The sequence below is a fragment of the Triturus cristatus genome, chromosome 2_1 (genome assembly GCF_964204655.1).
Source record: "Triturus cristatus chromosome 2_1, aTriCri1.1, whole genome shotgun sequence".
NCBI lineage: Eukaryota > Metazoa > Chordata > Amphibia > Caudata > Salamandridae > Triturus > Triturus cristatus.
Window position 1 is genome coordinate 457,081,629 of NC_140581.1, and position 26,668 is coordinate 457,108,296.

At 45.9% G+C, this 26,668-nt stretch overlaps 1 protein-coding gene across 2 annotated transcripts in view; it reads left to right on the forward strand.

The window, feature by feature from the left end:
- WDR41 (WD repeat domain 41) overlaps positions 1 to 26,668 on the forward strand; it is a 550,534-nt gene that overhangs the window by 509,270 nt on the left and 14,596 nt on the right. For both annotated transcript variants that reach the window (XM_085632270.1, XM_085632269.1), the window contains exon 12: positions 5,717 to 5,850. In XM_085632270.1, coding sequence (XP_085488396.1) covers positions 5,717 to 5,850 — 134 coding nt within the window. The remainder of the gene's footprint in view (positions 1 to 5,716; positions 5,851 to 26,668) is intronic.

The window sequence follows — 26,668 nt, forward strand, 5'->3', positions numbered from 1 at the left end:
TATCAGTCACCTTGAGCTTCTTGCGATTCAATTAGCTCTCAAAGCTTTTCTACAACATTTTTAACACAAGGTGGATCTAGTCCGTACCTACAACATGACCGCCATGTACTACATTAACAAGCATTTGCAATGCAATAGGTCTCGCATTTGTGAGAGTTTAAGCTACTGGCATTATAAATGACAATGCCTTTTATTTATCTGTTTTGATAATTAAAACATAAATAAAAGGCATTGTCATTTACAAAGCCACTAGCTCAAACCCTTGTAAATGCAAGACCTATTTCACTTCAAAGAAGCGCCCGCCATTGTCCCGGGCTACTTGGAAAGTGAAAGCACACATGGCGCTCTGAATGTTGCAGGAAAGCATGTCTGCTTGAAGTAGGAGAAACTCATTAAAGAAAATAGTGCTTACAGACTAAATAAGACACACTGTGTAACAACAGAAGTAAAAGGGATGGTCCTCATGGGAGGTTACAAATGGAGACAATGCAGTACTAAGGAGGGACTAACAAGCCTGTTAACAAATCAGTAGTCAGCATTTACAAAGGCTAGTGACACAAACCAATGAAAATTATGAACGGAAAGGGGGTGGGGAGCTTCTGGTCCATACTCGAACACAGCATGCCTCGCAGAGCAGCGCAAGCGCTGCCCAGTCTCGACCTAAAAAGACCCTTATTCAATTGTGTTACACACGACTTCACTGAAGATCGGAGATTTCTTTTCAAAGCCATGCTCTGAATCTCTCCAAACTGAGCAACATTTTAATCAAAGCCTGGTAGATTCAAACTGAAGGGTGATTTTCCATGCTACGACATGTCATGCGGATTTCTTACTTTGCACCAAAAAAGTGAAGTACACCATGCAGGTAATAGAGGCCTTTTAGAACCACACCACGTCCGTTCCTCAGCACATCCCTTTCCTCCTTTTAGTAGCCGATTCTTAAACAGACACCCTAGAAAATGAAGAGCCGGCGCCAACAACAAAAAAAGTGCCAAAGGAGCGGGAAGGGGACCACTGCTGGCAATCTTGAGTCTGGGTGTTGCAAAGATTACACGTTCCGCTATACTGGTGTTCTGGCATATTTACGAAATGGCTTTCCGGTTTGTAAAAGAAGCCCGACGGGACCAGGGTGATATTGCTCCTTGGTGCTGACTTATCCCAAACAATACACTATGGCCCAGATGTACGACCATATTTTGCTGTGAGAAATTGGCCCGTTTGGGACCGCAGACTTGGTCTGCTCCACGTACAACCCCTATTTTGCGAGTCAGTAACCTTTTACCGACCCGCAAAATAGGATTTGCGACTCGCTATTAGGAAAGGGCATGCCAAGGGCGTCTCTTCCTAATAGCGACTCGCACTGCAATGTAAGATTCGCAAAACACTAGCAGTTTACTACCTACTTCAAGTAGGTGGTAAGCCACTCGCAAACGGGAAGGGGTCCCTAGGAGACCCCTTCCGCTTTGTGAGAGTGTGCAAAAATATTTTTTAAGAGCAGGTAGTGGTCTCACGGACCACTGCCTACTCTTAAAAAATGAAAATTTCATTTTTAATAAAAGACTGCTTTATTTAAAAAGTAATCACAGACTTGGTGGTCTGCTGACCCCGGCAGGCCACCATCCCTGGGAGTGCTAGCCATTCCTAATGGGTTCGCAAATAGCATCTGCTTCATGAATATTGATGAGGCAGGCAGTTTGCGACCCCATTAGTAATCCTAAACATTGTCTGAGATACTATTGTAAATGACATACTGCGAGTCGCAAAGTGACGCAGTTTGCGACTCGCAAATTGTAAGGGTTGTACATCTAGCCCTATATTTAATAAATGAAATCTGAAATTTACAATAACACAGTCTCCAGTGGTTACTGGTGTGCGAGGACCAATCCAAGAACTTCTTCTAACCATTAAAATATTCTTAACATGCACAAGAGGGACATTTTTATGTCTCACCAGTCAATTCAGAGATTTCTTCCCTTGCAGATTCACTCTGGCTGCTTGATAGAGGTGGGACATCAATAAGTACAGCCACTTAAGGGCAAGCGGCAGGCAGGAGATTGATCATTACATGATCGGGTACCAGGGTGTTAGTAGTAGCAGAAGGTACCGTTTCTAATGGTGCTGAAGGACACACTTCCCTACTAATGGCAGATACAGAGCCAGAGTGTGGATTAAAACGAGAGGAGCCCACAGTCCCACCTAAAGAGGAGGCAGAGCAATGTTGACTATTGGAGGAAACACCAAGGGTCGAAAGCGCCGGAATTGGACCACAGGTCAATGCACCTTTAGATGGTTGCGATTCCTTAGTGCATATAGGGTCTGCAAGAGATGAAGCGCTGGCTTCCAGCAATGGAATCAACTGGGATAAGAGAGGTATAGGTTTATTTTCCAAATCATCTAAGCAAGCTGTTAAAGGAGAAGGTTCTGATTTTAACCAAGATTTTAGTTGACAAAAGAAGTCCTCCAAAAATTGCTCTGCAACATTGTGAGTCAGGCAGTCTATGTTCCTTTCCCTTGGTGGAGATTTGTTGGAGGAAGTGGAAGTTAAGCTTCAAGTACCTTTATCCAGATTTTAAGTACAGACTTCTGTGGCACTCTGAGTCAACGCAGTAACTGCGGTACTAGGTTGATTTTGGTTTAGGAGGACACCGTGTTTGGATTTCCTAGGAATGACAGGAGAACCAATATACCCCACCCGCTGCAACATGCAAACCAGAACCCTTCTGGCCAATGGTTAACCGGTTGGTTGAACTTAAAGAATCCGAACACCCCGGAGTTCCAGATTTCATTGGTGGAACAGCATTTGCAGGTGAGCTAGATAAAGAACTTGTCCCTGAATCATGAACAAGCACAAGACTGGGGCCAGTTGAGCCAAGGGACATCCTTCTCTCAGCAAGAGCAGTTTCATTACTTATTACATTTAAGCATCCGGTCAATAGAGGTACCCTTGGGAGGCGGAGTGGCAACTAGATCGATTCCTATTATCTTCTTTTTCCCTATGCTTACTAAAAAGCTGCGAGTCAAAGGGCGCTCCAACTGCTCCACTCATATTTCCAGCAGGGGGAACCCAGAGATAGACCTCTTCATCACAAAACAGAACGCAAAATGCAGAAGCTTCACCTCCAGGTTTCCTCACCCACAGTCGAAAGGCAATGCTGTATGGATTAGATAGCCAGGGATATTTGCTTACGCTTTTCCTCCTGTTCCACTCATTCCTTACATGGTTCAAAAACTCGCACAAACATCCCTCGCTCTAATCCTAATAGCCCCAACATGGGCTCAACAAGCATGGTTCACAACCATACTTCAACTATCGGTTGTGCCACACAAGAAGCTGGCGCTTTGGCTACGGCTTCTGTTCCAGGAGCAGGGAACAATCACACACCCGAACCTCAAGCAGCTGAATCTAGCAATCTGGCTCCTGAAGTCTTAGAATTTGGATGCCTCAATCTGCCACAAGAATGCATGACCATTTTAAAACAAGCTTGCAGGTCTAAAATACAAGCATCTTGCGCATCCAAATGGAAATGGTTTGTCCACTACGACATGGCAAAACAAACCCAGCTACTTTCTCTCCACAGTTCAAGACCTCATTTGTTACCTGCTCCATTAACAACAAGCAGGCCTTGCTTATAACTCTATCAGACTGCACTTAGCAGCACTGGTTGCATGCATGCAAAATAGACAACACATGAGCCTTTATGGAAGGATTAAAAATGGTCATCCCACCCTCCATCCTGCCAGGACCAGTCCTTACCTGGCTTATGGGTTCACCTTTTGACCACTACATTCATGTGATCTACAGTTCCTCACATGGAAAGTAGCATTATTGGTGGCTATAACATCTTTTAGATGAATAAGTGAACTCCAAGTGCTCACTCTGGGGGAACCTTTTTTCCAGATCTTTCTAGATGAAGTAGTACTAAGAAGAAACCCCAAATTTCTCCCTTACTACCAAAAAGCTAAACTATTGCTACCCGCAGCTCTAAGAGCTCACTCTACATGTAAAAAAGCAGCTTCCATAGCTTTCCTAGGAAACATTCCACTAGCAGATAGCTGTAAAGCAGCTACATGGAATAACCCATACAAATTCACAAAACACTACTGTGTAGATATCTTAGCTAACCAACAAGCTAGAGTGGGTCAAGCTGTCTTAACACTTTTTCAAATATCAACGCCACCCATTAGCTAGCCGCCACTTTTAGTGAGTACTGATTTACATTCAATGCTAAGCATATGTATCTACGGCCAACACATGCTACGAATGACATCTATACTTAGCGTGTAGTGCCGTAGATTCATATGCACCCACCCTCCTCCCTGAACGCTAATGACTGACGTACATACCTCTCAACTAAAACAATCAGCATTATCAAACCTTTACCAGCATTTTCATCTTTACTGTCACTCTGCTGCTCTTATCCTAAGCTCACCCGATGAGCCAAAAAACAATCTAATAAAGGAGCCGATGACCATGTGCAATACAGACTATAGGAAGAGTCCCCAAACCTTGTGACTCAAAAGACTTCTTCAAAGAAAAACAACTTGAAAACGTCTGATCCCAACACTAGATGTTAGGAGTATTCTGAGCATATGAAACTGCGGCACTTCATGCTATGAATAGGTGCTTACAGGGTATGTAACGTATTCCATTTGGCACAATGCACTACCACAAAACGGTGTGTGAGGCGGAGGCTTTTAATTAAGCACCTTTCATAACTGTCCTGCTATTATGCTCCGCAGTGGCACCCGCATACCTCTGACTCAGTGATAAATGCCAGCTCATCATATACAAATGATGCAAGCATTACATTTAACATGGTTGTTTCATTAAAGCATGCATGCTTTATAAGCCAGCCAGAAAAACCTGTTTCCTGGGTAATGGTGCCACTGAAGACGCAGACTGTTACCCATGGCTGCGGACAAAAACATAACGAGGAGCATGTAAAAGCCCAACAATACCGGCAGCAATGCACATGTAGTAAATTCCTTCGTGATATAACAAAACTAATTTCTGTACTTTGGAATATCCCCAAGGAACACTAAACAGCACGCATGTGCCACAGGTAACCTAAAACATTGACCATGGAAGTGCCCGTGAGCACCAGACAGCGCCTGATAACGTTCCACAGTCGAAGCCTCATGCGAGTCTTAGACTCGAGAAAATGTACACACAGAGTCCCTATAGTCTAACTTCATCTTGCCACGGAGTGTGGGGGTGGGGGAGTAACACGGAGCTGGGGATGAGGACAGACGGAAGAAGCTCCACGGAGCTAGGGGGTCAGAGGGGAAGAAGCAGAGACCAGGCTGAGGGTGGGAGGGGAAGAACTAAATAAGGAAACTAATACAGAAAGGGTGAATGGCCAGGGAGAGAAACTAAATAAGAAGAATCAATCTGTGTTTTAATGAACAGCTGAACGATTGAAAGGAGAGTTCTGTAGGTAAAAATAATTTCTTTTATCCATGCTTTTTTATTGTAGATATTTTATTTAGATGAAAGTCTTTAATTTTGGATACATTCAATGCTTAGTTAGGCTGTACCAGACTATTTACATGTATCTATGTTAAAGGATTGAGCTTAAATTCTCGTCCACATTTGTGGAAGGGAATATTTTGTTGATGAGATAATCCTCTATAGTGGTTTTTGCTTAAGCATTTTGTTTACAGAACCATATCTATGCTGCCTGGGCTTATTTCAATGTCATTTCATGTTATCTAGGTTTCTTCAGTATGTGGGGTTTCGGAAGAACTAGCAAACAAACAAGCCAAGTGACAAAAAAGACACAAGATGCCGTGCTGGTCGGATCATTGGAGCTTATCGGTGATTTAATTGGACACTCTTCTGCAGTTCAGGTACATTAGCAGTAAAAGGACATGTACAAAGAAATCAGATGTGTAAAGCAATGAACTGCGTACTTAATGTTACTAATATACTATATACATAGCTCAGTGTAGGACAGGAGCATATCAACTTTTAAAGGTTATTTTTTTCGGTCTGGCCTATATTAGCTGTTTCTAGCCTTCGTCTGAGAAGATTTCAAGAAATTCGTTGAAAATGGTGCATTTTCCAATACAATGTTTGTAATAAATTGACCCAAAAACACATGGAGGCATGCTGCGAAGTTGCACCTGCAATTGCTCCCCCTCTTTAACAACACATTCTTATGATGATGGTTGAGGGAAACTCAAAACCTATTTTAAAAGTGGCAGCCAAGATGTAGACTTCACTAATAAAGAGATGATCTTTCAGATAAGTGGTTACCTTCAAAGTAGCACTCCGGCCACTGTGCATAGTGTATGCTACCTGGCGTGGTTTTGGAAAACATGTTAGCTGTCTTCTGAATGGCGGTTGAAATGCATGTAAAAGGAATGGGAGCTGTGATGCTGACTGCCGTAGGGGCGGCTCAAAGACTTGGCTACAGGAGAAAATGTTCTGTTACTATTTTGTTCGTTTTTCATCTTCAGGTAACTTTCCTTCATTTAAGCACAGGGATATTAAGTAGTTTACCCAGGATCACGGGATGTTGAGCAGACGCCGGAACTCAAATCAGTGTCCCCAGTTCCAAAGTTAGTAGGTCTTGACTGGGCCACATCTTTCTCAGGAGTTGCCAAATGTTGGCAAGTGCCTACTTGCGCAGCGCAATGCCTGCGGCACCTGTACGTTGCACACGGACTGCAATATGTATTTACGAACACACAGCAAGGATAGGAGGTGGGCCATGATCCCATGTAAGCCAGGACTAGGTATTTTAAGCCTCTAGTCAAAGAATCAGCAACAGTTGCCGGGGCCCCAATCCTGCGGGAATCAGCTGGTCCTGGGATCTGCTGGAGGGATCCGGGTAAGGTGCCTGCCGCTCGGGTCCAGCGAGAGCTGATCCAGGTTGTCGCCTTATAGACAGCCAGTCTCCTGCTTCTGTGAACCCTTTCTCAACTGCTCTAAAGGCGGGATGCTTACTGACACCACCCCAACCCACCCCATCCTGTGACGACTTGGGAAAGAGTGGGGCTGTGCAGTCAGTGATAGTCAGCATGCATCCCCGAGCAGTGCAGGGTTGATACTATTGCCGCGCAGGGCTGCTTCAAAAAATGACGCTACGGCGCAACATCTGGGGGTGGACCCCAAACTCCCAAGATAAGGGGAGGCAAGGCAGCAGTGAAAGAGCCCTTCGGCCTCCGCAATGCCTGGTTCATGTGCACTAGTGCATTTGTCAGCGAAGGTGGCTGCCTGACCCTCGCATAACGCAGGGTTCAGAGTATAACCCCAACAGAAAGGGTAGACACTGGCAATAGGCATTGGGTCTGCTGTTTGTCATGCTTTATATGCCATCCTCACAGATCGTTAAATAATCATAATACAAAGTGTGTAATGTGCTTGTTTATCTACCAATGTGGATGGCACATGATGCAGGAATATTGGGGGTGAGGGGGTCAGAGCCCTGTGCCCAAAGCAAGCAGCTGACACTATACCATACCTGGGTAAACTCCTGGAGAAGCATGTCAATCACTCTTTTTCTAACTTCCTGGAGTCTAATGATATTCTCCATCCTACCCAGATGGGCTTTTGAGCCACACACAGTACTGAGTCAGCTCTACTGACAGTCACTGAGGAGCTAAAATCTACACTTGATGAGGGTCGGTCTGCTGCCATCCTCCTGCTAGATCTCAGTGCCGCTTTTGACACTTGGATCAATTTAGTCTAAAAGTGAGATTGGGGTAAGTGGGGAAAAGCTTTGGAGTGACTCTCCTCCTTCCTGAAGAATAGTTCTTTCAAGGTGATGGAAGGGGGCTGTGTCTAAGAGCACCTCCCTACCACATGTGGCGTCCCGCAGGGCTCGTCCCTCAGTCCGACTTTGTTTAATGTTTAGGTCCATCAGTTGGCTGAGGTGGTACAGGAATTTGGAATATCGGTTGTGTCATAAGCCGATGACACCCAGCTAGTGGTGTCCCTTTCTTTTTTTGAGTTTGAAAAAGCTTTATTGAATAAATTATTAGTACATAAGGAAATCAGCAAATACAGAAGAAAAATTTGAATATGATATTAAACAATGACTTAGGCTAATATCCAGATAGAAAAAATAAAAGCGTTTTATGGAGTTTAAAGATGATGGAAGGGGCAGAAGAGGAGAGGAAAGAGAGAGGAAGGGATAAAGGGGGAGGAGAGGAAGTAGTAACACTGCAACATTACAAAATACAAAGAATGCCATAAAAACAAAATATTGTGAATAAAGCGTTACACATTGTACGGTATACAAGATAATAAAACATTAGAATCATGTAAAAAATTTAAAAGAAAAGAAGGACAGAGTCAATATCCTTTGAGGGGGTTTAAAATGTTCTGAATTGTTGTGTGGAAGTTTCGTTGGGGCCAATCGGTCCAATTATGTAGTAAGTGGTAACCAGAAGAGATCTCTGTTATGAGCCGGTTTACAGGAGGAAGCAAATGCAACATCGAGTCTATGAAAGTAACAAAGAGTATTCCACCAACATTGTATGGAGATGTTTGTAAGGGATTTTCAATTAAAGGAGTTGTGTTGGAATGCAAGAGCAAGCATGAGGTCAAGTAGGCCATGGGAATGTGAGGGAAGGTCTAAAAACTCAGAGAGACTACCCATAAAGAGAAGAGGCATAGAATAAGGAATGGAAATTGTGAATATACGAGAGATATATAGCCAAATCGTATCCCAGAATTTAGAGACTGTAGGACAGAGAAAAAAGAGGTGCATAAGATCAGCATCAGGAGAGCCGCAAGTCGAGCAATTAGAATCAGAAGAAACAGAGAAACGTGCCAAGGAAATCGGGGAAAGATAAAGTCTGTGATATAGAAAAAACAAAGAGTGGGTAACAAAAGCAGAGCGGGAGATTTTTAAGGATCTGGACCAAAGTTTATCCCAAAGAGCAACAGATCAGACACATCCCAAATCCACTTCCCAGGAAAGTTCCACTCTTGATTTGGCGCAATCTGGATCGGGAGATAAAAAGAATTTATAGATGAGAGAAGCTTTAGGAAGTGCGAGACGTAATTTGAGAAGAGGATTTTGGGCATTAGATGAAGACGAGGAAGGGAGGGAGTAATGGGTATCGAGAATTACTGTCATAAGAGTGGTGAATTTACGTAAAAAAGATCGAGGGCAATGAAATAAAAGTTGAAATTGGGGGAAGGAACAAGGGGAAGTTCCATCAAAGAACTGATTGACCCACTTGACACCTCTTAACCGCCAAGTGTTCCAAAAAATGGGTCTATTATTTAGGAGAATAAGCAAATTATGCCAGATGGGGGCATCTAAGAAAGATTTACGGGTAATAATAGGAGGGTGAACCAAGGATGACAAGTGGGAGGAGGTATATTTGAATAATGGAAGAGAAGTATATGGAGTTTTGGAGGAGAAACGTATAACCTCATTGAAGGAGAAGTGTAACAACAATACTTGTTCAATGGAAAGCCAAAGAGGCGTGAAGGGAGAAGGTTCTGAAGTAAGCCATCTTGAAGCTTGAGGTAATGAGAAAGATTTATGATAGAGACGAAAATCTGAAAAGTTGACTCCACCATTAGGTTTGGACTTTCGAAGAGATGATAAAGCAATTCTAGATTTCTTGTTTTTCCAGAGAAATCTTGAGAGGCACGAATCAATACGCTTGAAGTGAATAGCGGGAATGTGAACGGGAAGCATGGAGAAGATATATATGAGAATAGGGGCTATCATCATCTTGATTGAGCCCAGCCGGCCCCACCAAGAAAGAAAAAGGGGTTTCCAAGTAGAGAATGCTTTTTCAATTCGAGACAGGACTGCAGACATATTTAATTTAATTGAGGAGGCAATAGAGTTAGAAAACCATATACCTAGATATTTAATTTTCGAACTATTACAAGCAAACCCAGTGGAGGAGAAGAAGTGAGGAAGACAGAATTTAGTGAGAGGAAGAATTTCAGTCTTATCTATATTAATTTTGTACCCGGAAACCTGCGTAAAAGAGTTAAATGCCAATAACAAAGTGGGGATAGAAGTTTCTGGTTTAGAAATGAATAGAAGAATATCATCTACAAGCTTCAACTGATTGTCACCATAGGGAAAACCGGAGATGGAACCATTATTACGAATAGAGACCAAAAAAGGTTCAAGGGCCAAAACAAAAAGAAGTGGGGATAAGGGACAACCCTGACAAACTCCTCGTTGAAGAGGAAAGTAAGAGGAAACATGACCATTGACTGGGACCGAAGCCTTGGGAGCAGAGTACAGTAGGGAGATAAGGGATATGAAATTAGGACCAAAACCATGCCAACGTAGTGAAGCAAATAAAAAAGACCAATCAACTCTGTCAAAAGCTTTCTCTGCATTAACAGATATAGCAGCTAGAGGAATAGAAAGAGATGAAGCTTTATTCAAGACATTGAGAAAAAGACGAGAGTTATCAGAGGTAAGCCTACCTTTAACAAAACCACATCGCTCTTTGCCAATAAGATGGGGCAAAAGAGGATCCAGATGTGAAGCAAGCAATTTAGCAAAAAGTTTATAATCCACATTAACTAAAGAGATCGGACGATAATTTTTACAAAATTGGTGATCACGGCCTTCCTTAGGAATGAGTCAGATGGTAGCCTTCTGAAAAGTACCATCTACCTTACCAGATAAGTAGAATGATTGGGAAAGCGTTAAGAGTTTGGGAAGTAAAAGATCAGAGAAGTGCAAGTAAAATTCAACTGAAAAACCATCTGTTCCAGGTGATTTTCCTTTAGTAAGGGTGTTTAATGCTTTGGATACTTCGTCAAGTGAAAGGGCCTTTTCAAGATTGGTAAAATTAAGATGAGAAGTAGAGGGACTAGGAAGTTTCTCAAGGTAGGACTGAATGAGAGAAGCACAGGGAGGGGATTCTGGCGTGTAAAGATGTTGATAAAAAGTTGAAACTGCTTACGAATTTCCTGATCTTTATGTAGAAGAGTATTATCAGAAGAAAAAACAGTCTATAAAAGAACGTTCTTTACACGATTTAATGTAATTAGCCAAGAGTTTCCCTGATTTGTTGTGACCTCCATAGTAACGAGCACTACTGCGAAAAAGTATTGATGATGCATTATCATTAGTAGATTTATTGAATTCAAGTTTCGCTTGTATGAAATCCGGTGAGATGGACTTAGAAGAAGAAGTGTAAAATTCATGCTCCAAAAATTTAATATGGGCCAAAATATCTTTTCGTTATTGGAGGAATTGTTTCTTTTTCTTAGAGACAAAATCAATGATGAATCCTCTTGCAGTTGCTTTAAAGGAGTCCCAAAGAAGATGGGGGGAAGTGTTGGGATCACAATTGAGCAAAAAGAATTCGTTAAGAAAGGAGCGGAAAGAGGAAGAAAAAAGTGGGTCAGTAAGAAGAGAGTTATTAAAGCGCCAACGGAAAGACTTGGGATGCGGGGGAAGTAAATCCAGGTCTGTTACAATTGGGGCATGATCCGAGATGACTATGGGCTCAATAGAGGAAGATAGTACATTTTGAGATAAAGACAGAGAGAAAAATGTAGTCCAAACGAGAGAGAGATGTATGGAGAGGAGAGAAAAAGGAATAGGCAAGAGTGTCAGGATGAGAAATCCTCCAAGAATCGATGAGATGTGATTGAGGGATAGTATCAAGGAATTGTTTGTGAGTTTTATGAGGTGTGAAACGAACAATCTGATCTGATTACAATCACCTCCCAAAATAAACATGTCATCTCGATATTGAATACATTTTTTTGTAATTGAAGGCCAAAAAATACAATCAGGAATTGTAGGACCATAGACATTAAAGACAGTTAAAGGCACAGAATTAATTAATAGCTTAGCTACAACCCATCTACCATCAGTATCGTTTTCTTGTAATATCACTTTACATTTTAATTTTTTGTGACATAAGATGGCAACACCATTTTTTTTATTGGTAGAAGGTGAGAATAAAACCGTACCCCCCAGCCGCTTTTTAGCGTAAGGGATTCGGCGTCTGTAAGATGTGTCTCTTGCAAGAGAACTATGTCAGGGTTATATGAAGCTAGGTGGGAAAGGATTCTCTGTCGTTTAATAGGATTAATAAAACCCTTTCCATTCCAGGAAATAACTTTGAATTAAAAAACAACAAAAACTTGATAGAAACAAAGACTACAGAGAGAAACAGGGAAAAAGAAAATGTCAATAAGAAGGAGAAAAGTAAGATGAGAGAAAGGGGTGGTTAGAGAAGAAACTAAGAAAGCACAAAGAAGAAGAGTGTAATACCGCACATGAAGAGAAAAAGGAAATAGGAGGTTAGCGAGTAGATAAGGGGGAAAAAGAAGGAGTAGAGGGGAAGGAAAAGAAAAAAGAAATACAAGAAGAGACACTACATATCCAGAAAGGATGACTGATAGTAACATACCTGAGAGGGACACAAAAAAGGACAACGGGGCAATGGCGACACTCAACAAGACGAACCGCCCGAAAAAGGGAGTCCAGACCGCACCAGGACGAAGGGAAGTAGTAGGGAAGCCATATGGGTTGAAGGAATAAACACCAACCAATCTATGTGAATAAACAAAGGAGACGGAGAACATCAGGAGAATACATAGGAGAATGTGAAACAAGTCAACAAGCAAAACAAAGAAATAAAAATAAAAAAGAAAGCTGAACCCGTGATGTCTGAAGAAAACAGACATAAAGAGAGGAAGTGAACATCAAAAAGAACCATACTGAATCTATTAAGAATCATCAAAAGGCAAAACTGCAATATAATGAATAGAAATACGGATGAACAATTCACAGGTAGTGTCAAAAACAGAACACTGCATAACAAATCTAGAGAAAAGCTGTAAGACATCAACAAAAACCTGTAAGGAAAAAAAAAGAAAGGTTAAATGATCAGCCATTAGAAGAGTTAGCAGTGTCCATGCCGCTGGTGGTATGAATAAGGATAAAGTTCTTAATCTCCGCAGGGTCTTGAAAGGACCAAGTTTGATTTTGGTACGTCACTTTGAAAATACATGGGTGGAAGCACCAAGAGGTCGAAGAGGAGCACGAAGAATGAGGAATTCTTTTCTGCTGGAGGCAGTAGCCTTGGAGACATCTTGAGAAAGGAATACTTTCTGACCCAACCAGGAAATTTGACGTTTAGATCTGGCTGCAGAAAGGACTGAGAGAAGATCTGTAAACTTGAAGAAGAGGATGATGGCACCTCGAGGTTTAGCTGGAGCCGTGGAAAAGGAAAGGCGAGGACCCAATCTGTGAGCCCGTTGGATGCTGAGAGAGGTTGACGAAGGCATCTCCAGGAGTTTCGGGAGAAAAGAGGAGAAAAATGACACCGGATCATCACCTTCCAAAGATTCTGGCAAACCGTAAATACGTAGGTTATTCCTCCTAATCCTATTTTCCAAATCCTCAGTGTGTTGTTGGAGACTGAGAACTGTCTTCTCTAAAGAGGAAATCCGTTGGGAATTAACCTGTATCTCTGATGCTTGTTGTTCCAATGAAGTCACTCTGTTGTCTATAGTAGACCATTTTTCTTCAAGAAATTGCGTTTTATTGTTAGTTTCTTCCACAAACGGGCGCAACACGCGTATCTCTTCTAAAAGCAATTCCATAGAAACGGGAGAATGTGTTTAGTCAGGTGATGGAGGATCTTGTTTCAAACGCTTAGTTGAAGAGACAGGTGGAGAGGATTTACTTGGAGCAGATTGCGTCGAAGATGAGTGGCCAGAGGTTATTCCAGCCATTTGAGTTAGGTTATGAGAAGAGTTTGGTGCTAACGATGCGGAGGATGGAGACGTAGCCAAAGAAGTAGTCCTTGATGGTACAAAAACAAATTTCGGATTGCGCAATCTTCCCATAAGTGATTGACAGCCAAAGCGTAAGATAAATGATGCGTAATTGTGTTGTTGGTATCAGAATGAAAACATCACCAAGAAAAATAATGTTCAATATGACCAATAGAGATCAAATAACAGAAGTAAGTAATTTGAGTGTCCAGCTACAGGAGATAATAAAAGCTCCAGGTAAAACAACAGTCCGTGACCCTTGGAAAAGCACAATTGGATTGGGTGAAAAAAGTCCTAGTCATAGACAGCAGCGAAGTTCCACAGTGGTATATTAGGATGTGAAGATACAGGCATACAATCAAATGGGACACAACAGATAGCTCCAGGTAAAACAACAGTCCGTGACCCTTGGAAAAGCACAATTGGATTGGGTGAAAAAAGTCCTAGTCATAGACAGCAGCGAAGTTCCACAGCGGTATATTAGATAGCCATAAATCTCCTTGATTGATAGATGAGATGCGTACTTGAGAAGAACAAGCTTAGGAAGAAGACACTGTGATAATGGCAATTATATGATGGACATCGCCATTAGTGTACAAGAGGCACGTGATAAAACGCGCATCTAAAAAGGCGGCGCTTTGAAGAATAGGCAGAAGCTGTGAGGAAAAATAAAGCGGGACACTTGTAAGTACTGAAAATTGCCTCACTGAAAAGTGCCTCACGGAAATGTACCATGCATGACTGGAGCTAAAAGGGATAGGATTCAGTGAGAAAACATCCTAGATCCAGAAATAATAAAGTGTTGCACAGTTTACAGAGAAAAATTATCCTCCCAAACGTGAGCAGCCATAAGCAGGTTGAGCACAATAGCTGAAACAGGTAAAAATCAGCAGGATAAAGCTTGAGGACAATACAGATTGAAGACTGCATTCTCCTGTGTGGAAAGATGTTTGCTTCAGAAGCGCTCGTTCGTCAGAGCGTGAGGAGCATTAGCGGTAAAGCGCGCGCCCAAAATGGTGGGCACTGTGGGGAGATGAGCGCAATGAGTGAAATGCGGTGAAGCGCGTCGCGCTTGAAGTTGAAAAGCGGCTCACCGAAGGGACAGCATAGTCCGACACAGGATGCGGGCAGTTTCCATCAAGGAAGATGACAGGAAAGACCTCGGAAAGCTCCACGCCGGTCCCGATACGGCGGAGCGGAATCCCTAGGCGGCCATCATGTACAGCGTCATAACCACGCCCCCCAGTGGTGTCCCTTTCTAATGGCTCTGAATCTAGCAATAACCAATTACCTATCTGTCTGGAGAGAGTGGTGAGTTGGATGTCCAGCAACTGTTTGAAGCTGAACGGGGGGAAAACCGAGCTCATGTTGCTCAGAGATCCAGGCATCCACTCACCTCCGATACATTGGCCCAAATGCATGGGAGATCCTCCTATGGCCAAATCCGCTATAAAAAACCTTGGTATTTGGCTCGAGGACTCCCTAACACTGGATTGTCAATTGAGGAAACTCTCAGGGATATGTTTTTCCCTGCTCAAAATGTTAAGGAAAATCATTGATGTAATCCCAGAGCACCTGAGGAAAACGGCGATACATTCCCTCCTCATCTCACGTTTGGATTATGGAAATTCCCTCTACCTGGGTTCACCTAAGTATGTCACAAGGAGGCTGCAAGTGGTACAGAATGCGGCTACCAGACTTTTGTTAAAGATCCCCAACTGCATCTCTGCTAGGGAAGCACTTAAACCGCTCCATTAGATACCTATTGAGGCTAGAGTTAGGTTTAAAACTCTTTACATAGCTCGTAAAGCTATTAACAACTCTGGGCCCGAAAACCTGAGGAATCTGATATCCAGGTACACCCCTTCCAGACATCTCAAATCCACCCAGCAACAGCGCTTAAAGACTACCAGAATTAAAAGAACCAGATGGGGAGGTAGATCTTTCGCCCATCTGATACCTAAGCTGTGGAATGCCCTTCCACTGGAAATTCGAGCTGCACCTAACGAATTGGCCTTCAGGAAAAATTTGAAAACTTAGCTTTTCTCACAATAATTAGGCGTTGGCTCAGCCGGGCAATGTCGGAACTCTTTCAGTGCTGGAAAGCCCTTAGGCAGCCATGTGCTCTATAAATCCAATAAATTAATAGCAGTACCACTACTAAGTTTGTTTAGCAAAACTTATTACTCGATATTGCAATAAATCAACACAACAAAAACTCTTTGACCTTGTGTCCCTAAATTGTGAACATTTATAACATCTTTTGCCTCATCCTATTTACCAGAGAGCATACATCTCATCTGTTCAAAAGGCATTTTTTAAGTAGGTGATCTGTTCTTACCATTCATTCCTTTGAATAGTCGTCATGTTGCAGTCACAATCGGAGCCCTGCACTATTTTAAAAGTTACGATTAAAGGCACTTTGAACATTTTGGTGTGTCCAGGAAGAGTACAGAAGCTCTCCACAGCTATTGTAAAGAAAGAACAAAACATTCAACCAAGGTAATTCACTGAATAGGTTAGTGATCCAGATAAATCCCAAAGTGCACCTAATCATCCACAAATTAACTAATCCCAGTGATGGTGGTGTTCAGTGATTTTTGTTTCTCCTAAAAGAAGTAACCAGTTGCAAAAAGACAACATTACTTCATGCGACCACCTCATTAATAATATATTTACGGTTTAGGGATTTGTTGGGAATAGACCGGGCAACATTAAGCAAGTGGATTAAAAGCTTCAGACTGCTGATAAACATTTTGCTGTGTATATCCACTCCATCAACATTTGCAAAAGCACAATTGGGGCATTACTGCATTATCAAGCTTTATAATAGCATTTGTTAAGTTCACAATGCCGCCATGCTCTTCAGTACACCCACCGGAGCCAAAAACTACATCCCCTGTGGGTAGGTACTTGGAACCATTTCATGGATATGTGGGGACTGGAGCTGCAGTTGCTTTCTTTGCGGCTCTTCTCATATCTTCATTTTGCTGCTGCCCAGCTAGGTATTTGGGCTTACTGCTTGAAAAGTCTCCCCACTCCGTGCAGAATGCAGGTGCAGTCTGGGTGGGATCCATTCTAGCTCAAAGGAGGTTGGGTTGAGCCTCAAAACTGTTACCCTGATTGTTTGTTTTCTAGATTGAAGCTCCTGCAGTCTGGTGGGTTACACATTCAGCACACAGCCAAAGATAAACACATAAGGAGGGGGACTGGGCACAGTGCCTCCCCGAAGGCCAGGTATTGCGCCTAATCCTGCTGCGTATCCCCAAAGGCAATGTGCAGCAGGGGTAGTGTGCTAGAAACGAGTTGGTAGAATAGGCTGGCGGAAGGTACAACCATTAGTGTATTTTGTTTTATTTCCAGGCCCACTGGTGTGCTTAAATCAATAAAGAGGCAACTGGACACCCTATAGTCAAAGCTTCTAGGTACAGCATGCTTTCACCCATGACAATTACTTTATAAATTTGATGCTCTTGTCTTTCCACAATACAGGAAAACAAAAACTATTTTCCTTGTAAACATACTTTGACCAGGCAATACGAGGATGCACACATTTATACCTTAGTACTAGTGGCCCATTAATGCAGATAGGACCATTAAAATTAGTTACTGGAATTGTTATTACAAGATATAGTGCACCTTAGGTCCAGAGTTTTTCACCTGGACACTTTGCCGGGTGACATACCGGGGTAATCATGCAGATATTGTCACAGAAACAATGACTTCCTTTTGTTGTTCCCAGGATATAATTACACGCTCTGGAGCTATAATACTTGCCAAAATCTATAATACCCGGAACTGAGGAGAGATTATGTGTGTTTCCACCTACCTCTTTCATTGTTCCACATTGGGATTTGACTCTGTTACCCCTGTGCTCCCCTACTGGGTGATCCACGTCAAACACCTGTAATCCTAGCTGTGTTCATGGTGGCAGATGGATATGAGGAGGGGGAAAGTGAACCTCTCCCAGATTACCCAGCCAACAACACCAGGGAGGTTTCAGTGGAAGGAGTAGTGCTCTCCCCCACACTGCATTTTCAGAGAGACAGTCGCCAATTGTTGTGCCAGTTTTTAGGCTTGTTCCCACTGATACCTGGACTGACCCAGTGGTGTGTCCATGACATTAACATTGGTAATAGCTTACTGTCAGAAACAAAATGTACACGTTCTTGGACAAGGTAGGAGATCGCACCAAGGAGGAAGTGTCCAAGATGATTGAGCTCTCCAGTTGTCCCTGGTCCAGCCCAGTTCTTTCTGTTACCCAAGGCCACCCTCCAAGAAGGACCCCAGAATTGAGGCTCTGTGTGGACTACAGAGGGCTCGGTGGCGTCACCAAGAATGACGCACACCGTATTCCAAGAGCTGATGAGTTCATGGACCAGTTAAGGGCTGCCAAGTATCGCAGTACATTTGACTTGACCTCTGGGTACTGGCAGATTGCCCTGACCAAGGGAGCCAAGGAGAGATCAACATTCTCAACTTCTAAAGGTCACTTGTAGTTCTAGGCAATGCCCTCTGGCCTGAAGAATGGCTCTACTGTCTTTCAGAGGTTGGCCAACCAGGTGCTGTTTGGGCTTGAGACCTTTAGTGTTGTATATCTACATATTATTGCTGCCTTTAGCTCCACCTGGCAGGAATTCTCAGGGAAGTGTTTCAGGCCAGCACCTGGCAGAACTGACTATCAAGGCCAGCAAGTGCCGTTTTGGGAGGGGTTGTAGTGTACCTAGTCCACCAAGTTGGCCAGGGACATATACAACCTCTCCAGCCCTGGAGCCAAAGCATTATGGCTTGGGATCCTTCCAACACCAGGTCAGATCTGTCCTTGGTCTGACAAGATGCTGCAGTAGGTTTGTTAAGGTATGGCACCATTGTGACCCTTCCCCCAACAGAAGTGACTTCTAAGAAGCAGCCCAGTAAAGTCACATGGTCTAAGGTGTGTGAGAGCGCATTTGACACCCTGAAAGAGGTGCTGTGAACTGCACCCATCCTCAAGGCACCTAACATTAGCAAGACGTTTGGAGTCCAGATAGATGCTTCAGAGCATGGTATTGTGGCAGTGTTATCACAGCTTAATGATGAGGTTCAGGATCACCCCCATCATCTTCATCAGCGGCCGACTATTCCCTACAGAGCAATATTGGAGTGCCACTGTAAAATGCCTTAACAGTGGTTTTCTCGCTAAACAAAGTTGAGACTCTACCTATGTGGGACTCACTTAAGGATTCAAACTGACCATAGACCTCTCTGGTGGCTCATGCAGATGAGAGTAGATAATCTAGAAGAGTTGAGGTATTCCACTTCCTTACCGGGTATGGGCTATAGAGCCGAACACTAACCTGGAACTGACCACGCCAATGTAAATGCCCTTTCTGGGTTCTTCCACTTAGATGATAACTGTCAAGGGAATGGCTAAGTTGCTCCTCGCCTTTCATTGGGATGGGGGAGGGGACTTGTGAGATAAAGTTTCCTTTTAGGCATGATCACCCCTATTTTCTTTTGGACTGATGCTACTGATTTTTTAATTCTGTGCACAGAAGCACTGCTCATTAAACCCCACCACATGTGCTCTGACTCCTAAAATATGGTAACCTTGGCTAACTACTCATTTGCATATTTGACTTTATTATAAAGCCATCGTATATAGTGCAGAAACACACCCATGGAATGAGAAGATAAATGTCACCTGCGGACTGCATCACTTATTTTGCCATCCACTAGTGTGACCGGGAAAGCATGGCTTTAAGCCTACCTCTATAGCCTGATTGCTGGAGTTTAAACCTAAAGTCTCATTTTTCAAAATAACCTTTTTTGGCTAGGAAAACCTTCCTCTTAAATTTTAATGTCAACCTTATGTAGGCCTTGCAGCTCTCTAAGACCGGCACATGTAATATAAAAGTGGGGCATGTAGATATTTTATGTTAGCATGCCCCTTCAGGCCGAAAAGCTATTTTCACTGTGGAAGACTGCGGCCGTCCAAATGAGGAAAACTGAAGCACATATTAAAATATTAATTCTGCTACGTATGGTTTGGGACAAGCTAGAAAAACAGGTCAAACACTATCTTTAATATATTTTAAAACCCAGTTCAATTGTGATGGTAGAGCTGCAAAAAATATTTAGGAAAATCACTTTTAGAAAGTTGCCTTTCCCTTGCCTGAAGCTCATAGAGGCTAATTTGCTCCAAGAGCAGAAGCAATGGCTTGGGTATAGGGAAGTGTTCTCCTTTCCTTTGAAAGAAGACCATTTTGAGTGGACCCAGGAAGTTAATTAACTTGTAAAGGGCCTGCCATTTCACAAGTAAGCCAAAGGTAAGAACTGGAAAAGGGAAACTTTGTTCCCCCAGCTAGACTGGCTCCAGATTCAGTAGGAGGGAAGCTACCCTCAGAACCAATTTTGGAAGACCACCAAGGAGGGGGCGACACATTCCCTGGGTACACGTCTGAGCAGGCACACAGGCTCTGCACCAGGGAGATAGGGTATCCCCATCTTGCATTTTACAAGTAAGGTGCACTGTGGGATTGTTTGCAGTAGGGCAAATCGAAACTGCTGTAAAAGTGGGTAGCGGGGGCGTGGCCAAGATGGTGGTGTGAGCAGACGTGTTGCTCTGTTGCTCCCGCCGATGGCCCATCAGAGCACCGGCTATTTGCCGTCTTCAGCCTAAAACGACCACGTATCTACACCGGCTCGAGAGGAAGAACCCGAGGAAGTTACTTCCCGGTGTGCGACCGGCCGCTGAGGCTTGTTCTCCCATTGAGAGCAGGGACCCGGCAGGGCTGCGGCTGGCCCTGAGGAGATGCAGCACGGGACGGCTGTAACTGGTGGCAGAAATCAGGGGTCGGCCTGTGGGGCCGCAGGTCCGGGGAAGACTGCTGGCACAGTATGACACACCGATCCTCTGCTCTGGTGGGCACCAAGGTTCCTGCCCGCCCCATCACAGTGGCACCCGCTCCCGGCGTGGAGGAGGCCAGAGATCACCGGCGCCCACCCGCCATTTTGAGTCGGCCTGGCGCAGGGACTGTGAGTCCAGGGCTGGTTGAGGGTCCCGGGGTCCGTTCGGGATCCTCCCGCCCCAGCAACTGCCGGCTGGAGTCCTCCCCCCGGTGCAGCGCCACACAGTACGAGCTTACGGAAGGTGGGGGCGGCAGAGTCGGCTGGCGGTCAGCTGCCGGGGACGGGGGGCCCCTGCGGAGAAGTCTGGGACCGGGTTGTCGGCCCGGGTCTGATAGCGAGGGGAGAGTGACGAGGGGTTTCCCTCATGCCCCCAATGTGCCTCAGCAGTCCCGGCCGCGGCTGCCTCGCCGGTATCCGGGTCTCAGCCTAATCCAACGCACCGGAGCCAGGCAGCTGACATGGCAGAGATCACAGTGGTGCGCCGCCCATCCGCCATCTTGGGGAGGCCTAGCGAAGACCAGGTGAGCTCCGGGCTGGTCGAAGGTCCCGTGAGCTTGCCGGGACTCTCCCGCCCTAGCAAGGGTCTTTCCTGGGGAGGCGACGCACAGCAAGGGAGAGCGGTGGGGAGGCCCTAAGAGTCGGGTGGCGGTCGGCCACGAGAGAGCAGGGCTTTGGAGGAGGAGTACAGGGTCCGACCGCTAGCATGGTGCCTGCACAACATGGCTGAGAGATGACATCTGTGCCAGAGGCCCCAGCGCGCCGTAGAGACCCCTAGTGCAGCTGATTCACCAGCGGTGGGACAGGACAAGACCGGCCATTCTGCAGCGCGGCCCTCTGTCACCTTGCGGGCCCCGGAGGTCATTTTGTGTTCTGAAGCGGTGGGCCGCAGTAGCGGTGGATTGGTCATCCACTACACAATGCAGCAAGGAGGTTCCGTGGAGCAGTGACCATCTGTGGACAGTGGTGGGACTTAGTGGTACCGCCCCCCCACCCCCCACGGCAGCTTTCATGGCCCATCGCCCAGTGCTGTCCAGTGCGCGGCCTAGTTGAGTAGCATAACTCGAGAGGCGGGCCCCGACGAGAACCCGCTACTGCGGAGCTACATTATTATTATTATTATTATTTAAAATCTTATATAGCGCGCAGCTACCCTTGGGCATCCCGGCGCTTCCCGACAAACATCCAATCCAAGATGGAGAGCAGCAGTGACACGTTATCCGGGAAATAAAAAGGTTTTAAGACCTTTGCGGAAGCGCAATGTACAGGTCTCAGCACGTAGTTTAAGCGGGAGCGAGTTCCAAAGCTTTGCTGTATTAAAGGAGAATCTTCTTCCACCAGTGCGGGCCTTTTTTACTCTAGGGACAAGTAAGAGGTGTTGCCTCTCTGAGCGCAACGTTCTGCTTGCTTTGTATGCCGTAACAAGATTCTTTAGGATGAGGGGGCCTTTCCCTAAGAGGATTTTATGAGCCGTACAAAGTGCCTTAAAAGTCACTCTCTCCCGCACAGGGAGCCAATGCAATGCCTTTAGTGCCGGCTTCGCAGATTGCATCCTCGGGATGTCCATGAGCAGCCTTGCCGCCGCGTTTTGGACCTGTTGCAGGATCTTGAAGGTAGATTCAGGGGCGCCCAAGAAAATAGCATTGCTATAGTCAAGTCTAGATGTTATAAGACCCTGAATCAGCAACTTCCTTGATGTTAACGGAAGAAGAGGGAAGATTTTCCGAGCCGACCTAAGTAAGGCATAACACACTCCTGCTGTTTTCTTGGCGTGGGTACGGAGTGACAGGTCCGGTTCTAACCAGACTCCAAGGCTCTTAATTGCTTCCTTGGGGGCTGGAGGTTCACCCATACAGCCAGGCCAGCTGAGTGGGGGGAGGAGGGTAGCTTTACTCCCCAGCAGCAGTAGTTCCGTCTTTGAGCCATTTAGCTTGAGGGAGGACTCTCCCATCCAAGTATGGACATCCACCAGACAGGACTTCAAGATGTCCGGGTTGTCGGCCAGATGGGACAGAGAAACGACTAGCTGCGTATCGTCAGCATAACTGACGATTTTGATGTTATAGGGGGAGACTACATCCTCCAGCGGGGCCATATAAACATTGAATAATGTAGGGCTCAACGAGGAGCCCTGTGGCACTCCACACTGGAGGGGGATTGATTTAGATCTCTCCAATCCATCCCAGACCTGGTACGTTCGATCCGATAGGAAAGAACTCAGCCACTGCAGAGCCATCCCAGACACCCCGACCTCAGCCAGCCGCTGTATCAGCAACTGATGGCTCACGGTGTCAAATGCTGCGCTGAGGTCCAGGAGGATCACTGCCACTGATCCTCCTGAGTCTAGGATCTGTCTGGCCTCATCCACGACCGCCACTAGAGCTGTGTCGGTGCCCTGACCCGGGCGAAATCCAGTTTGAGATGGCCGGAGAAGACCATTCAGCTCCAGAAAGGCAGACAGCTGCTTGTTGGCCAGTCGCTCAGCGACTTTGCCAAGGCCCGGCAGCAATGAAATGGGTCTAAAATTCGAAAGGACCGTATGATCCAAATTGGATTTTTTTAATAGAGCCCTAACAACTGCCATTTTCCAAGTGGGTGGGACCAGGCCCTGGGTGAAAGAGGCGTTCATTAGATCAGTCACGGGGGCTGCAATGGCCGCTGTTACCTGTTTAAGGAACTTCATAGGGACCGGGTCCATGGGGGAGCCACTTTTAATCAGCGATAGAGTTTTGGTGACGTCGCTCACTAACACTGGGCCGAAGATGTCCAGGCCAGGAGCGCTATCTCTATCCTGAGTTCCCCCAGTTCGTTTGCCGTGGTCCTGCGATAACCTGGGCTGGGGAAGAGAGATTAGAATCTTCTCGATTTTCGTGTGAAAGAACTCCGCTAGTTCCGTGCTCTTTTGTTTATCATGCATGGCAACCGGCTCCGGAACTTTGAGCAGTTCTCTGAGCACTCTAAAACTTTCCCTGGAGGAGCTAGAGGCGGATTTAATCCGATCTTCAAAGAAAAGGGCTTTCGCAAGTCGTACAGCTGACTTGTAGCCCCTCATTGCAGCACGATATTCTTCTCTCCTATGATCGTCCCAGTTCGTCCTCCATAGCCTCTCCATCCTTTTACATCCTTTCCTGAGGGTGCGTAGTTCTACCGAATACCACGGAGCCGAGCCAACCCGTTTCTCCCTCTTTTGGACTCTCTTTTTCGGAATCAGAGTATCAAGGGAGGCGGATAGCCAGTTGTTAATGTTGGAATCGGCCGTGACTGGGTCCGACGCACAAGGAGGGATCGTATCTTCCAATTTCGAGGTCCACTTCTCCACCGACAGTCTGGACCAGGCTCGGTCCACCAAGAAGGCCTGTTTGGTACGTACCGGTAGTGGATCAATTAGCCAGCAGGCTGGGACCAAGAAATGGTCTGACCAAGGGAGAGAGAGGGCGGGCTTTGCCGTAAGGCGAGGGATGTTCGAGAACATCGGATCGAGTAAGTGTCCTTTTTCGTGGGTGGGCCCAGAATTAATTAGGTTCAGGTCACACTCTTTTAAAACGCTCTGGAGATCCAGAGCTGTTTGGTCAGTGGGCTCGTTGAAGTGGAAATTCAGGTCGCCCAGCACCATAAAATTAGCCGTTGATGTGGCCAGAGTCGTAACTGATTCAGCTAGGGAGCTCACGAAATTGCCCACGACACCTGGGGGGCGGTAGATCAGCAGGCCCGATATGGACACAGTCGGGGATATCCTGAGGGAGAAATGGCAGCTCTCACAGTCTGAGAGTTGGCCATTCTGTGCCCTACAAACAAACAGACTCCTGTAAATAATGGCGAGGCCACCTACATCATCACGTTCCATCGGCTAAGGTCACAACCAGTCCCTGGCCCCGGTGTTCTCAGGCACCAGCGCACAGATCCACGCACCAAATCGGCGGGAGCCCTGCCCTGCCGCTCTAGCTCCAGGAGAGCCCAAGCAGAGTCAAACACCATTTGGTCGGCACTTTGACTGGGGTACGACATGTCCTCCTCTCGAGGGAGTAGAGACAAGACCCTTAAAGACATGTTCGCGAAGGTGCAGGCTGAGCGACCCACAGGCGACAGGACGACGGGCCCTGAGCATGCTGTATCCCGGGGCGGTGACGGCAGAGAACCTATCACCAAAGCTTTTTTGGAGTCCCTATTCGTTGCGCCACGAGAAGACCTGCAAACCCTCAAGTGAGACCTCACGGCGGAAATCAAAGACGTCCGCAGGGAGATGGACGGCATTGGAGAGCGAGTCGCCGAACTGGAGGAGAAGTGCGACGGGAGGGACGTGGAGATGACGGCCCTCCAACAGGAGGTCCTTAGAATTCTAGACCAGCAAGTGGACCTCCAATCGCATTTCGAGGACCTGGAGAATCACTCCCGTCGCCACAACATCCGGATTCGAGGAGTGAAGACGGACGAGGAAGCAGGCGACATTTCTAAGTACACCAGGGAACTTTTCAACCACGTTCTGGGTAGACCATTGGACACTGACTTACGCCTGGACAGAGCTCACAGAGTGGGCCCACCACGGGCTGGGAATGCCCCGCCATCTGATATCCTGGTCTGCGTGCAAGACTTCCGCACCAAAGAAGAAATCCTCCAAAAGGCGTGACAATTGTATCCCCTGACATTCCGAGGTCAGTCTCCTGTACTCTACCAGGACCTGGCAGCTTTCGCCTTACAAAAACGGAGAATTTTCAAGCCTATCACAATGTATCTTCGGCAACATAACATCTCATCCACTCCGGCTGGTATTTCTCAAGAATGGCAAGCTGTTTCAGCTGCGCTCCCTTTCCAAAGCATGCCGTCTGCTCAGAGTGGACCCTTGGGCGGAAGAAAGCGGAGACGACAGCCCTAAACAGGCAGCAGATGATGGAAAACCCAACTGGCGTCAACAAGGCCGCAGGCGCCGACTGAGAAGACCTCCAACTGGCCAAGTCCCAGCCCGGATGACCTTCAAAACCCTGTCGGCCCGTTCTGAAAGATCCAGTGTGTGCTCTGGGCTGTTGGCGGGGGTGGGCCCACCTTCGTCCACAACGTTCCCCCCATGTTCACCTTTTTCCGACCATCATGGGACGAAGGACTACGAGTGAATTTTTTCTATTTCTCTTCTTCCATTCTACTTTTTGTGACCGGACGCTTATTTGATTTTTGGTTGGGTTAAGCATTTTTTGGGGGAAGTTGGGGTTCCTTGTCCACCTTTTTTATCCCACTACACACTCTCTTTCACGCAGTGCCTCTTTGTACAACAGCTGCCATGTACTCACAGTGCGGGGGACCCTGGATCCCATTTACAGCCAGTCACCTTCTACTGATTGCATGACCCCTTCCACACTTAAAGTACTCACCCTGAATGTGCGGGGCCTTAATAACCCCGTTAAACGTAAGAAGATCCTGTCCTGCCTGGAAAACTCTGGGACGGATATATGCCTCTTCCAGGAAACGCACTTACTACCTAAAGACTGTCATCGCCTCAAATCCCCTAGGTTCCCGATGCAGTTGTTTTCTTCAGGCCCCACTAAAACAGCAGGGGTGGCTATTTTGGTTGCACAGAGGTTCCTGGGAGACATCCTCCATGAAGAGGCTGAAATAAAAGGGAGGCTTCGTACCTACCGCTTCGCCCTAGGAGGTCTCACATTCACTTTTGGATCCGTATACGGCCCCAATGAAGGTGCGGAGAAATTTCTTCACACCGCACTCATAGAGGCGACGGCCACAATGGAGCATAGGATACTACTGGGGGATGACTTAAACATTGTCTTGATAACACTGCAGATAGATCTGGCCAGCGTTCCAACCAGACGGGCGCAATATTCGCGACAGGTCTGACTCGACTGCACAAACTAGACCTTAATGACCTTTGGCGCTGCGCTCACCTCACAGGCGGGAATTTTCCTATTACTCCAACGCTCACAAAACATATGCTAGACTGGACTACCTGCTGGCATCCACTCCTCTGCAGGCGTTGGCTACGGCTGTGGAGATGGGAGTGGCCTCTCTATCGGACCATGCACCAGTCATTGCTAC